The sequence below is a fragment of the Alexandromys fortis genome, unplaced genomic scaffold (genome assembly GCF_014885135.2).
Source record: "Alexandromys fortis isolate MF-2015 unplaced genomic scaffold, M_Fortis_MF-2015_v1.1 scaffold_84, whole genome shotgun sequence".
Lineage (NCBI taxonomy): Eukaryota > Metazoa > Chordata > Mammalia > Rodentia > Cricetidae > Alexandromys > Alexandromys fortis.
The window spans coordinates 6206926-6221911 of record NW_026068017.1 but is presented as its reverse complement, the minus strand read 5'-3'; the positions used below and the strand labels follow the sequence as shown (position 1 = coordinate 6221911).

General features: G+C 50.5%; 1 protein-coding gene across 11 annotated transcripts in view; it reads left to right on the top strand.

The window, feature by feature from the left end:
- The window catches only part of Gas7 (growth arrest specific 7), a 225233-nt gene extending 220384 nt beyond the window's left edge, over window positions 1-4849 (top strand). For all 11 annotated transcript variants that reach the window (XM_050162660.1, XM_050162667.1, XM_050162670.1 and 8 more), the window contains 3 exons: window positions 776-855; window positions 2243-2341; window positions 2892-4849. In XM_050162660.1, the coding sequence (XP_050018617.1) occupies window positions 776-855; window positions 2243-2341; window positions 2892-3005 (293 nt within the window). In that variant the 3' untranslated portion in view covers window positions 3006-4849. The remainder of the gene's footprint in view (window positions 1-775; window positions 856-2242; window positions 2342-2891) is intronic.
- Window positions 4850-14986: the final 10137 nt, after the last annotated feature.

The following is a 14986-nucleotide window of genomic DNA, read 5'->3' as shown; positions in this document are numbered from 1 at the left end:
GACCCTGAGAATTCCTAGAATCGCTTGTTGATGTATTAGAGTGAGTCACTTGGCTCTGGGGGTTGGCTCGTAAGCTTCTCCCAGCATGAGCAGAGCCCATGCTGCTCCGTTCTCACCAGAGCCTCATTTACACAGAGCCGTGCACATCCGTGTCTGCTCCTCTGACATGTTCCTCACCGTAGGTCTGGGGAAAAGTTGGCTTCTGCTTCAGCAGGTCTAGGGCACATCCTGACGGCCTGCACTTGTCACCAGTTCCCAGGGTCACTTGATGCCGTTGGTGCACCAACTGAGATCTGCGTAGCAAGGGTGTTGGTGCCGGCATCCTTACTAATATTTTGTGGTTACCTCATAGTTCTAGTCTAATTTTTTTTAAAAAGTTTGAGATACAGATGTCATTACAGAAAGTAGTATGTTAGCCGTGGAGCTGTAGTGGTTGTGTGTTTAGATTGCTGTTATAAAATGGAAGGTTGCCAAGTGCTGAGATTACAGATGTGTACCTTGGCACCCAGGGTCACATGTGGTCTCTTCCTGAGAGCCTGAGCTCCCGGGGTCTGCAGTTGAGTTCAGATAGTGCTCTGTGACATGTCCCTGGGGTTTGCCCCTGCTGTCATCCTCTCCCTTCTCTTCTTCCCCCCTCATTCCCTGACTTTGCAATGACCACTGAGACTCTGGGAGAGGAACGGGCATGCCCATGGGCACAGGAAGAGAAGGGCTTCCACAGTGGAGACAGGGTGACATGTAACAGGGCTTGATGGTGGCTGTTGGCTTTTCCCAGGAGATGACCTCATGCGCTGTGTGGACCTCTACAACCAGGCCCAGTCCAAGTGGTTTGAAGAGATGGTGACCACCACACTGGTATGTGACCAGAGATGTGTGAGCAGACTGTAAAGAGGCTGATGCACAAGCAGCCCCGGGCAGGGGACAATGGGCATGGGAGGACGGAGTGGTGGTCACAGCAGAGATGGTCGCTAGAACTCTCTCGGCATTGGAGTCCAGCCCTCAATCTAATATCTACCCACGAATCTATGCTCCTGCTCCAGCGCTCCCTGCTCTATAAACTCAGCAAGGGCCTGGTCTTGCTCAGTTCTCCTTTGTCTGTTCCCTGAGGTATCAGGAGCCACCAGGAACTTCCTCATCTCAGTGAACCATGGCCCTGCTATTATAGACAGAAAAGCAATGGAAAGCCGATACTCTCTCCCCAATGCACACATGCGCATGCACGTGCACACACACAAACATACATAAACACACATGCTCACACTCAGAACTTCAGGTAATTGACTCATGAATGGGAAGACTGGGGAGCTCTAGAGAGGCTGTTAAGGAAGACCATGGTGGCAGACCATGCATGCTATCCTATATGTTCCTTTTAAAGGATCAATTATCTGTTCCTGTTGGCCAGACCTGCCTGGGCAGGACAGTAGTGAGTGACTGGTACTTGGAGCAAGTGGGAGAAGGGGACAACATCATGCCCATTGTCCAATCTATCATCCCAGTGTCCAATGTCACCCTTCCCGTCCCCTAACCAGCTACCTTCTCCAGGTGCTAGCCCACCTAGGAAGATTAGCAGCCTCCTTCAGGGTCAGTGCCCTGCTTCTCCTCTCCTCCATTAATCCCCTAATTAAGCCCCCTTCTTTACCTCCCTTCCAGGTTAATCACCTGGGCAGTGACCTAGTTCCCCACAGAAAAACAGCCTAATCCCCTAGAGTCACGGAACCAGCGAGAAACCAACAACAAGCCTCTCTGCTCTTCTCTGATAACAGTTGCCCCATTTCCCAGCCTGCTTTGCTCCCTGCCTGGTCTTCCTTGTCCCTCGACCCTAGGAGTGTGTAGAAGCCAGAGAGCTTGAGAGACTGAGAGCACCCCACACACTCCTGCACTCCACCCATCCACTGGAGAACAAACACCACAAATTCCCCCTTGAATGCTGCTCTTCCTCTAACTCCATGACACTTTGGGCCAAGGGGACAATCGTAGAACCTCTCTTTGAGTCCCAGTGAGGACATTCAGACACTGCAGGTGCAGAATTCCATACTGAACTGGCAGAGACACTCCTACGACCTTCTTCTTCCCCCTAGAGATGACTCCTTCTTCCTCAGCATCCAGAGGGTCAGATGGGCTGGGGATGCACAGCCAGGACTTTGTATATAGAATACTTGGTGGTCTGACACCTGCCTGGTGGGACGGTCCCTGAGTTAAAAATGGGCTCAGAGGCCTCTGGTCTTTTCTTCTTCCTCTGCAGGAGCTGGAGCGGCTAGAGGTGGAGAGGGTGGAGATGATCCGACAACATCTGTGTCAGTACACACAGCTGCGCCATGAGACAGACATGTTTAACCAAAGCGTGAGTGCCCCATCTATGCGTTAAGCCTAGCAGGACAGACATGGCATGATTGCCCCAGAGGCTCACATGATTCATGCCTAGTACAAGAGGCAGCTTCTCCTGACTTAGGCTAGATCTGGCTAGGCCTTTAATGTATGCTTTTCCTGCCTCAGTTTCCCAGTGCTAGGATCACAGGCATGTACTTCATCCAGCTTTACAATGGCTAAAGTAACTAAAGACCTTTGACCTCCTTGTGAATTTGCTTTAGAAAACAAACCAAATACACAGCTTCTAAAACAGTGCCCGAAGGCAGGTCTGTTACCCAAGGGAAGACAGATGGAGGAAGAGGTCCCCTTTAAGACAGCCTGCCCTCTTCTCCAGGCCTGGGGTCTGCCGGCGAGCTCCGCCTCTCACGGTGCTCTGCACCCTCAAACCACCTTCTAAAAGGGCCTGGAATTTTCTAGAAGGGCTGCTCTGAGGTGGCTCTCCAACTGCAGCAGCGCGGGAGGCAGGAGACATCCCAGTCCAGCTACCACTTCTGACAGTGACCCCTCCTCTGTATCCCTTGCAGACAGTCGAGCCCGTGGACCAACTGCTGCGAAAAGTGGACCCAGCCAAAGACCGGGAGCTCTGGGTCCGAGAGCACAAAACAGGCAATATTCGCCCAGTGGACATGGAAATCTAGACCTGCCTGTGTGGTCCTGGGGGTTCTGCTGAGGAGAGGGGCGGGGGGTCCCATGGAGAAGGGGTGGATCTGCCCTATTACCTGCTGACCTATCCACAGAGAAGGAGGAAAAGAGCCGGTGATGCCAGAAAGAGGGCCTAGCCAGGGGCTCCCCAATATTCCCAGGCCATAAAGGTGGACTCACAGCCCTGACTCCATCTTGAAGATTGAAGCCTCCCCTCCAACTCCCACGCTGTGCTTGTCACTCTGAGAACAAACTGAGGCTAGAGCCCTGGGATCTCCCTGCTGAGTTCCAATGGGGTGGCCATCATCACATGCCTGTGCCCCAGGGATCCAGGGCATGTCCCTCCAGCTGACTTCTCATTTCCAGGGCAACAGGAAGAGGAAGAGAGGGAGGTCTCTGTCCCTAAACAATGTCAGGACCGGAATCAAGGATAGGAGGCACAGAATAGCTCACAGCCCACACCCACAACGTTTTTCACCCCTCCCTACTTTCTTTCATTACATTCCGAGAGCTCGTATCTATTTTTTTCATCCCCCACACAGGGCGGGGTGGGGGGTATCTTCTCAACCCAACTCTGGAGAGGTCAGGACAGAACTACCTCAGTTGGCACCCCCAGATCATGGCTCCCATCAGTTTCCGATCAGACATTAGCTGTAAAGTCTACCACAGAAGACTCAACCTGCCCTCCCTTTCAGCCTCTTTCTCAAGGAGGAAGCTCCCCACTCTCACCCTGACACCCCTTCCCAGACTCAACAGAAAATGTTTCCAAAGTCCTCAGATAGCTGTGTGCATGTCCAAAGGCTTTGTGGGTGGGGTCTCGGAAAAATCTAATCTGCAACATGCCCACTGCCTCTCAACACTATGACAACCTTGTCCCCAGCTCTCCCAGGCTGCTGACCACATGACCAGGTCCTGTGGGATGGCAGTCAGGGTCAGCCTAGGCTATTCTCTGATGGGTCTAGCTGTTTATGTACATGATGGTGTAGGAACTGATGTCCTCCTTACTGACGTTGGACAGCAGTGCAGACTCTGAGGCTGTAGGTCATTGCCACTAGGAGAAGGAACGTTGGGAAGTCACATAGTGAGCAGAGGGCCGGATTCTAGCTGGGAACTTGTCCCTGGGAGGTCATCCTTCTTCATCTTTCCCACAGGCGACTTAATATTTGACTTGTCTGTCTCCTCCAAGGGAAGAATCCTTTGAGCACAGCCCACATCTTTTAGTCTTTCGTGCTAATAACAGACAATTTACTAATCTCGATCCTTTTTGGCACCTCGTCTACAGAACCTTTCATGTTTCTTAGAAGGGTGCCTAATACATTAAAACAAACTAAGCATCGTCACTTTTCTTACTGAAATATCTCAACCATAAAGGCCATCATGAGGACATTTCGCCAACCTGTGCTCTGTATTCCAGAACTCGGCATGAACCATGACACCAGCTGTCAATATTTGGATATTATTTCCTGGTTTCTGTATTAAAAATGGGTGCTGTGGTTTGGCAACCTAATTTGTGAGTGATGGTCAAATTCCAAGTCTTGTCATTCATAGGGGTTTGGGGTACCACAATGTGGCTCATGACTTTGTTCCCTTCCCCCTATCCAAAGGGTTCAAAGTTGTCACTTCCTCCAGCATAACCCCAGTTGGCTGATGTGAGCCAATTTATTCTGAGGCCATTCCTTCTCCATGGCCACCTCACCTCCTTTTTAGTCTATCCGTATATAGACTTTCTCCTATTGTTCATTCAGGAAGCATTTTGTTATAGACAAGCAATGTATCATCAATCTGAGGACAGGCTACAGCTCTGCCATCCAAACAAGCCCTCAGACCTGTGTTATGTAGACGCCCCTCTTCCTGAGATAATGTTGGCTCTCCTCTGCCCTTTTGAGTTTTCGATACTGGCTGTGTGCTGGTTTTTCTGCATCTGTTCTTTTTGCACACTCGTTTTTCTCAGCGAATGCTTGGAACTGGGTGCTGAGTGCTGGAACTAGTCTGTGTCTAAGGGGACACTGTCTATCCACAAGTGGACAGGTGTGTTTAGACCCTTCTGTAGAGAAGGTACAATCCCACTTTGCACTGGGATCTTAAAGTATTAACGCTACTAGGTCTTAACCCAGCAGCAAGACTTGAGTCTCGTCACTGCCGAACTCTCAGCTCATACCTAGCTCCAATTTCAGAAACAGTTTTGGTTGCTTTTCAGTCCCTTCCCCTGTACTACAAATAGAAAGAGCAAGAACCTGGAGGACGAGGGTGCCAGAAAAAGACACCCAGAACTATGAGTCAAGTGTCCAGCCACCTTGTGGGTGAAATTAAGATGCTGATGGCGTCTGAAAACCGAAAGTGCATTTCCGAGGTTGAGTGTTCAAGCTGTCGTTGGGGTCCTTGTTCTGTTTGCGGTACTGGGGACCCAACCCAGAGTCACGTGTGTCGAAGCCAGTGCGCCCCCACTTAGCTACACCCAGCCCTGTTATCTTGCTTTTGTGAACATGTCAGTGCTTAGGTTCTGCGAGGCTTTGGCTGGGTTTGTTCAGGGTGAGCGAGCATCCATTGTCCAGGCTGTGGGCAGCACAGCCCTTTCTACCTGCCCTTGCTCGGGAGTGCCAGTGCACTTACGCTTTGTCTGCAAAAGCCTGATTCTTTTATAAAAAAAAAAATCTCTAAAATGAATGATGTTCAAAAAAAAAAATGGGTTAGTTGCCATGGCAACCTCCAGGAAGAGACACTTGTTACCCTTCATTATTTTCTAGTACTTTTGAACAGTCCCACAGTGCACAGGCCATTTGAAGGATGTGGACAGCAGCCCAGAGCTGTCTCTGGCACTGCTGTGGGGGCCACCTTTCTACCTCCACACGAGACCCTGCTGTCTCGGGAGGATCTCCACAATGGTTGGTTAATAGCTGAAACAAAGTATCCAAATTCATGACAGGGGATTGTGTCTATTCCTTCTGGGAAATCCAGCCAATTACCGGGGTATTACCGGGGTAATGGACGGGTGTGTGAGGCTCTTGGCTAAGCCAAAGTCCTTTCATGGAAACAAAAGCCATAAAAGTCAAAAGGTGTCAAAAGACTTGGCTTGTTGGAGGACTTGCTCCCAGCTGTGGGTAGCCTTGACAGGAACTTAAGCAGGAGTCTGAAGAAGCTAGGGAAGGCATTGTACAGACACAGTGAGGGAGCAGGTCAACTGCCCGATGGCTTAGCGTGGAGATCCCCCTCACCCCATAGTTGTCCACACTCCAAAAAGTACCCTTCCACCCCCCTTATCAAGGTAACCAAGGTGTGATTAAAATACAGTAAAATCCACCCTTTAAAGAAACGCAGTTCTTTGAACCTTCACATGGATGATCTTGTCAACCAACCAAGACTGGCATGCCTTCATGTCAGTTCCCTTTGCAACCAGATCGATGCTCTGTCCCCTTAGTTTTGCCTTTTCCTACAATGCCATTGTCATTGGAGTGACACGGATACAACCTTCTGAGTCAGCCACGATGTCGTGTGTGTCAGTAGAGGGTCCCCTTTCACTGCTGAGTGGTATTCCATCCCATGGGTGGACCCCAGGGTTCCCTTAGTTTTAAAATGAGGTTTTTATGTCCTGGAAGTCATATCCCTGGATCTCCAATTTGTTTGACTGATTCCAACCCATTGCTTCCTACATTCCGTGGGCTCCTTCCCCAGGCCCCCAGCTGTGCCCTTGGCTGGTTCTGATGCTGCATTCACTCGGTTGGTGATTCTAGCTTTGGGTCAGTACGGAGAGCAGGAAGGGGTAGCAACAGAATGTCACCCTCCACTGTGGCAGCGGACTATCTCTCCGTGCAGGAAAATCCTCTCCTGCAGGGGGCTGTCACCTCAGTCTTCAGGGCCTGGCGTTTATTGAGTAATGACTCTTGGGCACAGCTTGAGCCCTTCCTGAATCTGTTATATCACCTGACAACTGAGGGTGCTTGTCCTAGGATCTCTCTGAGGCCTTCAGATCCAGTGTTCTCCCCCATCCCCTCACGGCCTATTTGCACTCTATGCACGTGGTCATGTGTAACCTGGTGTCATCTGCACAGCTGTGGCCAGAATCCTCATGATGGACACTTTTCTAGGTAAACCCAAATGGAACTCAATCATGTCACTAGCTGAGAAGTACTTAGTTCAAACCCTCAAAGAAACTATAAGTCAGTACCAGTACCTTCTGGGTCTGTCCCTGGGAGCTAGGATGGCTAGCTATAAAGACATGGCCAACTGATGGAGTTTTTGTGTCTGGCTGTGCTTTGACTTGTCAGCACTCACACAGACTAGCTCAAGCCTACACCTTACAACCGACAGAGACAGGACCTAGCCCAGCTGAGATCAGGCCAGGCTGTGGGTGGAATCCCTTGGCGCCTACTCCTCCAAGCTGTCTTAGTGAGGTACTTCCGAATGAAAGGTGGATCCTAGAAGGCTCTTATGAAGCTCCAGGTAAACTGAGGCATTTCTAGACGCAGATGAGGGTCAGAGCTGGGGAATCAGAACCCACTGATCTCATATGAGAGGCAAAGCTGCTAAGACCCCCGGAGGAAGGGACTCGTCCAAGCCCTCAATTGCTGGTTAATCGTTTCTGCTGGAAAGTTCCTGAGGTGAGGGACCTGCTCCTCAGGGGACAGGCTCCAACAGGGGCTCAAGATCAAGTCTCCACTGTCCTAACCTTCTAGTGCTGGGTGGTGGCTCTTAGGGACTGAACTATGGAGGCTTGGGCTGGGGGAGTGGGGATGGCCTTTAGATGCTTCCTGGGTGATATTGGAAATGAGGTCCCTTTGTTTCTGAGGGGAGCTCCCATCAGGACTTCAGTGGTAGAGCGTGAAGGGCCAGAGAGAGTCACGGGGTGACACTGGGACAGATAGAGAGAGCTGGGCCTGGCTCTGCCGTGCTTCCCAGTCTGACCCGCACCCTGAGGTCATACCCTGTCAGAACTTCCATGTGCTCATGTCTCCCCCTACAGCCTCCTCAGCAGACAGGTTCTTGGACCCAGGCACCAACATTCCAAGGGACACCAGCCAACCTGGGTGAGGGTCCGATTCTCATGTCCCTCCCCTTCCCCGGGGAACGAGATGTCCAGTGGCATCCCCTTGCAACCCGAGCACATCAGCAAACCCCAAGAACGTGGAATTTTCTAACAAAATAAACTCGCTTGTTTGGTCTGTTTTCTGTAACTTTTGCTAAATACTTTATACATTTTTAATGTTGAAAAGCGGTGTCTCCTGCCAGCATTCCTTGCCCGGGATGAATGTGTTTATTCCGCGCTGTATATCTCTCCATGCTCTGGCTGCCTAGACCAGTAAGTAAAATGGATGTAATATAAGTTGTAAGTAACACTGTCAAAACCCTGATCCCAATGGAGGCCGTCCGCCTCCCCCACCCCTTAATCGCATCTGTGTGTATTAATTCTGAAGAATTAAATGTTTAAATTAGAGTTTAAACCTTGAAGGTGTTTGCTATGTAATTGACCCACGCTATTCCAAAGTGTTTTCAGGAAATCCAGTGCCATCCTTCCCTCACCCCCCTCCTTCAGGTCTGTATACACTTGAGATGCTTAGATTTGTCCCGTGAAAAATAAACTCCGCAGAGACGATGGGTCCCATGCAGACCCTCTTTCCTAGAAAGCCGCATGCTTTCCTTCCCACACACAGTCTCAGCGTTCCTCCTGGACTCGAGACACCAGTGGTGGTTTCAGTTCTGACGACTTAGCTGACAGACAAAGGACCCCAGGACCTGAATGCCCAGATGGACCCAGCATTACTGGTTCCAGCCTTGTACATCCCACTCCTCGACTTCCGGCTTCCCTTCCTCCTTTGTGGTTGCTGCTGTTGTTTCTTTACTCATTCATCCATTCGTGGATTCAGTGAATACTGAGCGTGCATTTGCTGTCACTCTCCTCTCTGAGTGCTGGGATTACCTCGGTGAATGGAACAAACAGCTCTGCCTTCACGCTTGCTGGATAACAGGACCGGAGAGAAAAAGCCCAGAGAGCTACTTAAGGGCACTGCTCTGAGCAAACTGCAGAACACAAAGTATGGAGGGACCAGGATGGCAAGGCTGCGTGTTATACCAGCGTGATTGGAGTGGCCCTGGAGAGAGGGTCTCAACTAATTAGGCACAGGCAGACAAGGGAGGGAGCCTGATGAATGCCAAGGAAGAAAGTTCTAGATTAGTGGTTCTCAGCCGGTGGGTTGCAACCCCTGTGGGGGTTGAATGACCCTTTCGATATCCTGCATATCAGATTTTTTTTTGTTTTTTTCGAGACAGGGTTTCTCTGTGGTTTTGGGGGGGCCTGTCCTGGAACTAGCTCTTGTAGACCAAGCTGGTCTCGAACTCACAGAGATCTGCCTGCCTCTGCCTCCCAAGTGGTGGGATTAAAGGCGTGCGCCACCACCGCCCGGCTCATATCAGATATTTATATTGCAATTCATAACAGTAGCAAAATTATAGTTATGAAGTAGCAATTAAATAATTTTATGGTTGGGGGTCACCAAGACATGAGGAACTGTATTAAAGGACTGTAGCATTTGGAAGGTTGAGAACCACTGTTTTAGATCAAGAGAAAGCCATGCTAAATGTTTGAGACCAGTGTGGCTGGAGCAGAGGAGAAAGCTAGGAGAATCCACTCAGGAAAATGGTAGCAGGATGGGGCAGGGAGGGTCTACAGAGTGGCACTAGCTGCTATAAACCTCTGATGTTTACTCTAGAGGATGAAGGCATCTTCACGGCATGTCGCTGCCCACAGGAGGTGTTGGCCATAGGTAAGTTTAGGAGGGCAGTCCGTGTCTACCTGGGTGTTCTTTGGAGGTAAAGCCAATACCTTAGCAGGTGGTGAAGTTCTGAGGTGACTCTGAGAATCTGGGTCTAGGAAGGAGGGACAAGCAGCCGTTTCCCACACTGAGGATGGCTGGGCTTGAGAGCCCTGACCAGGCTGAATCCCCCACTGCTTCCATTCCCCCTCCCCTGCCAATACAGACTGTATGAAGCCCAGACTCCAGGCCAGGGAGTGGCAGAGTTCACCTTGTCCTTAGCTCAGAGCAAAAGACCTAAAGGAGTGTGTGCTGAGGGCTGGGGTCCGAGCTCATAAACCACTGAGCTTTGCCTAAGGATGAGATGCAGATGTGGCCTCTAGAGACCTCAGGCTGCTTGGTCCAGGCAAGGCCAAAAAGAATGACACAAATGGCCTTCTCCCTTGCAGGACACCCATTGGTCTTTCTTCGGGGCAGGGAGCAAGTTTATGGGTCCAGCTCAGACTTAACAAATCGGTTCTCAGTACATCATCTCCAGCAAACTTGTTTGGCCAAGGAGCACGAGTGCAGCCTCTGACAGAAGATGTTTATGCAGGTTTTCAAACAAACCTCTGGGTCACGACCCCTCACTCTCCCCAGCATCAACACAGCTGCCTTGTTTCCTTCCAGGGATCCCCTCCTGCAGGGGGTGCCTCCAGGGCACAGCAATCTGAAGACTGGAGACTGGACCCAGCTGCATCCCACCTGCTTCCTCCCCAACAGAAAAGCCCAGGTCTCCATTAGATCCTCCCAACCCAGTTGGAGATCATTTGGGACTCTTCACTGTCAGCTCTTCCATCGCCATGGCAACCTCAGATCCTCACCTAGGGAAAGGGAGAGTCAGGCCTCTGAAGTCAGCCTCTCTGAGAGCAAGCTAGCAAGTGGAATAGAGAGAGGGGGAGGGGATCAGGCTGTTGTGATACACACAGCTTAGAATTGGCAAATCAGGGGCTGTTTCAGACACTGCCACTCAGGAGCAGTATAAGCCATGGCCGGAAACAGTCTTTGGAGCCACTGCTTTTAACTTGTGACCTGGTGGCCTTGCTTCAGAGGCCAGCTTCCTAAAGACAGCCTGACGCCCCGAAGGTACTTTAAAATATATGTATTATTGGTGTGCATGCACACATGTGTGCATGTGTAGAGGTCAGAAGACAGTGGACTCTCCCTCTCTGGTGTGGGTTTTGTGGGTCAAATTCGCTGTCAGGTGTCAGGCCTACAGGGCAAGGGCTTTCACAGTGGCCCCTCTGTCCAGTTCACCTGGAGGCACTTCTAACCAGCTCTCAGAAAGGACTCAGTTTCCCCTTCCCTCGGGGCGGTGTTAGGCTGCACCGCTATTGCGCAATTGCACAGGCTTTCAGGGTTCTGCCTGGGTTTTCGAGGTAACTGGCCCAAAAGTGGTATTGCTAGATCTTGAGGTAGATTGGTTCCTAATTTTTTGAGAAATCACCATACTCATTCCCATATCAGCTGTTCAAGTGTGTACTCCCACCAGCAATGGAGAAGTGTTCCCCTTATTCCACATCCTCTCCAGCATGAACTGTCATCAGTGTTTTTGATCTTAGCCATTCTGATTGATGTAAGACGGTATCTCAGAGTTGTTTTGATTTGTTTGTGAGCAAATGCCTCCTGCAAGGGCAGGAAAAGTGCAGGAGAAAAAGAACTCCCTCTCCTAAGTTGTGGGAAAAGATCTCTCTCTCTCTCTCTCTCTCTCTCTCTCTCTCTCTCTCTCTCTCTCTCTCTCTTCCCTGAAAAGCCCTCTGGTAACAAATTGGTTGACTGCCCAGGGGCATAAGCCACCACTTTGATGTGTGACCTAGGTCTTCCCTGAGCAGTGCCAAGGTGGGTAAAGTTTTAATACTGACTGTCCTCCCAGAAGCCCCATCCTCAGCCCACAGCACACTGTTGGGAAGCTAAGGGAATGAGGTATGGGAAAGCGCCTTTGGGAAGGCTATTGACACCCTGGCCTCTTCCTGCCCTCCTCTTTGTGCCTGCTGTCTGCCATGAGATAAGCAGCTTCCTCCACCCAGCATGCCCACCGGGACAGGCTGCCACAGAGCAATGGCTGACTGCAGACAGAAACCACAACAGCTGAGAGCCAAGAGAAGCTTCTGTTTTCACTGACTGCCTCGGGCACTTTGCTACAATGACAGAAAGCTGGTTCCCAGCAGGTGACGGTGCCAGCAGTGAAGACCTGCTTCCTCCACCAATGGCCGGTTAGCAAACAGACTATACATACATTTCACTTACCTGCCTGGAGACTTCTGGGATCTGCTCTTCATAATTCCTGCCTTGAGCACCTGCTCCTCATCTTACATAGCAACACCGGCATTCCAGAAGTCTCCCCTGTCCAAGCTAAGTGAAGGGGTCTGCCCACCTTCCCTCTGGTGGCAAGGATTTGGATCTAGCAATGCCCATGAGGGTCTTTCCTTGGGTTCTGGGCTCATACCGGAGTCACTACAGTGTGCGACTCCCTGTCCTGGACTGATGATTTGCCCATAACTTACTTAGCAAGCTTGCGATAGCCTCCAGTGTCCCCCAGTACCACGCTGGGCTGCAAAGAAACCTCCTGTAGGCTGAAATTGAGACGGTTCAGCGAATAAAGGGGTTTGCAGCCAAGCCTCATAATTCGAGTTCTAGCTCTGTAAACCACGTGGTAAAAGCAGAAAACCAACACTCCTGTACATTGCCCTCTGACCTCCATATTCATGCCACATCCATGTCCATACACACACACACACTCTAGTGTGTAGATATGTATGTATATATGTACATATATATGAATGGTTTAAGAAATTGTATTTTAAAGATCTAAGGTTGATTTCAGTGCTTGGGAGTGCTCTAAGGTTACGGACATTTGCCATGCAAGCAGAAGAATGTGAGTTCAAATACTCAGACTCCCCAGAGAAAGTCAGGTGTGGTTGTGCATGAACCTGTCCCCCCCCCCCCCAATATTGTGAGGGAGCAGAGGCTGTGCTTGCTGGAAACCAGTCTAGCTCTAACTTCAGTAAAAGAACCCCCATCTGGAGGAGTAAGACAAAAAGTGATAGAACAGGACACGTGACATCCTCCTCTGGCCATCGTATGCTCGCATAAGCACATGCATGCTCAGACACTGCACACAGACACCACACACACACACACACACACACACACACACACACACACCAAAACTTCCTTAAAATATGATTTCAGCATTTCTTTTGAGGACCGTAAAGATCAGTCTGATGCTGGAGTGAAAAACCCAACTCCAACACAGATTTTTCCCCTTGTTCATTCACAGCACTGGTCCCTGTGATCCCAGGGGGTGTGGGACTTTTACCCACCTGTGAGAGACAGTCATTGTGCCCCGGACAACAGCTGGATGTCCCCTCGTGCAATCAGCTCTGACAGTGCGAACCTAGGGAATGCGTCAGATGCCACGGGTTGAGGGCGCCATCCCCAAGCCCTCACTTCACCCAACCGTTAGCCCTATATCCCGGCCTCTATAATTAACAAGAGCTTTCTAAAATAAGCATCTTGTCACCCAGCTATCCCACAGGGTAGAGCAGTGCGCTGGCTGCTTTTATGTCAACTTGACACAAGCTAGTCATGACACAGGAGTCATCAGAGAGGGCAGAGCTTTGGCTCAGAAAATGTCTCAATGAGATTGGGCTGTGCACAAGGGCATTTTCTTAATTAGTGATCAATGGGGGAGGGCTCAGCCCATCACGGGTGACATCATCTGGGTTCTATAAGAAAGCAGGCTGAACAAGCCATGGGGAGTAAGCCAGTGAGCAGCGCTCCTCCATTGCTCTGCATCAGCTCCGGCCTCCAGGTTCCTGCCCTGTTTGGGTTCCTGTCCCAGCTTCCTTCAGTGATGATGAACTATGATAAAAGCATAAGCCAAGTGAACCCTGTCCTCCCCGTCTCGCTTTTGGTCATGGTATTTCATCACAACAGTAGCAACCCTAAGACAGGCAGGGAATTCTTTGACGAAAGCAAGGAAAGATGGTAATAAATATTTAGTTTGTCGGGGATGCTTGGAAAAGAGAAATCTTGGTTTGCAAGGGTCCGCATTGTAGAGAGGTTCATATTGAAAGCCAGCCTCAGCTGGTAGTCATGGGAAATAGCAAGAGGGTGGTGGGAGGGGCGGCCACAAATGGCACATGAAAACAACCACAACGACAACAGAATATTACACCCTACATTCAAGTGACACATTCCTTTGCCTGGGTGACAGGCCTCTCTCCCTTGCCACCTGCCTGGTCTGCCTGTTTTATTTTATTGCCCTTGTTACTGAGGAACAGTAACAACGGTGCTTGACTTACCATGGGGCCAGGTCTCAATGGCCTGTCTTTAGTTGAACACACGGTAAGTAAAAGTGCATACAGTTCACCCAACCCACTGAATTCTGTCACTTGGGCTTTTCCACTCCAGTCGGCTCAGAACACTTACACAAGACTGGGGCAGTCGCCTCCCACAGATGCAGAGGTATGTTTTGCACTGTGGTAAAGTGAAAACATTTAAGTGGGCTCATGGTGAGTCTGGAGACCGTGTGTGTGTGTGTGTGTGTGTGTGTGTGTGTGTGTGTGTGTGTGTGTGTTCAGCACTTCTGCCCGTCAGTTTGAGCTATTCTGTCACTGTTCTGGCAATGGAGACAACAATCGATAGGAACACAGTCCTTCCCTTGCCTTTCTGGGAGCTTCCATTTGGGCAGACAGTTTGGGGTTTACCAATGGACTTGGGGGAGGGTGCCATGGTAGAGTGCTGGATAAAAGGCTTTGCTGAAAAGGTGGCTGAGGTAAGGATTAGAAAGACATCCCATGCAGAGAGAGGTTAAGAGCGTGCCCTAGGCTAAGGGGCAGAGCTGGGAATTAAACCTAGCTGCCTCAAACCCTGAGCCCCTAACCCCTTGCGTTATAAGGTCCTTTGGGTGCCCCTGGGGTGGTGAACTCAAACAGGACTTGAGTGCAGGAGGATGCTTGCTTCAAGGGTCCCCCTCGGGTCCTTTCTTCTCAGCAGGCACAGAGAAGTGTGCTTTATTTTAATCTCTGGACGGTTCTGTGCCCCTCCTTCCTCCAAGGACTGGGAGGAACCGTCTGCAAATCCCCCCTAATCCATCAGCACCTGGGTCTCCACCCGTAGCTGCAGCAGCCCCACTAGCCAGGCGGCCTCACTTGTCCCTCCCGCCTTCACAGAGCCCACTCTCCCTCACC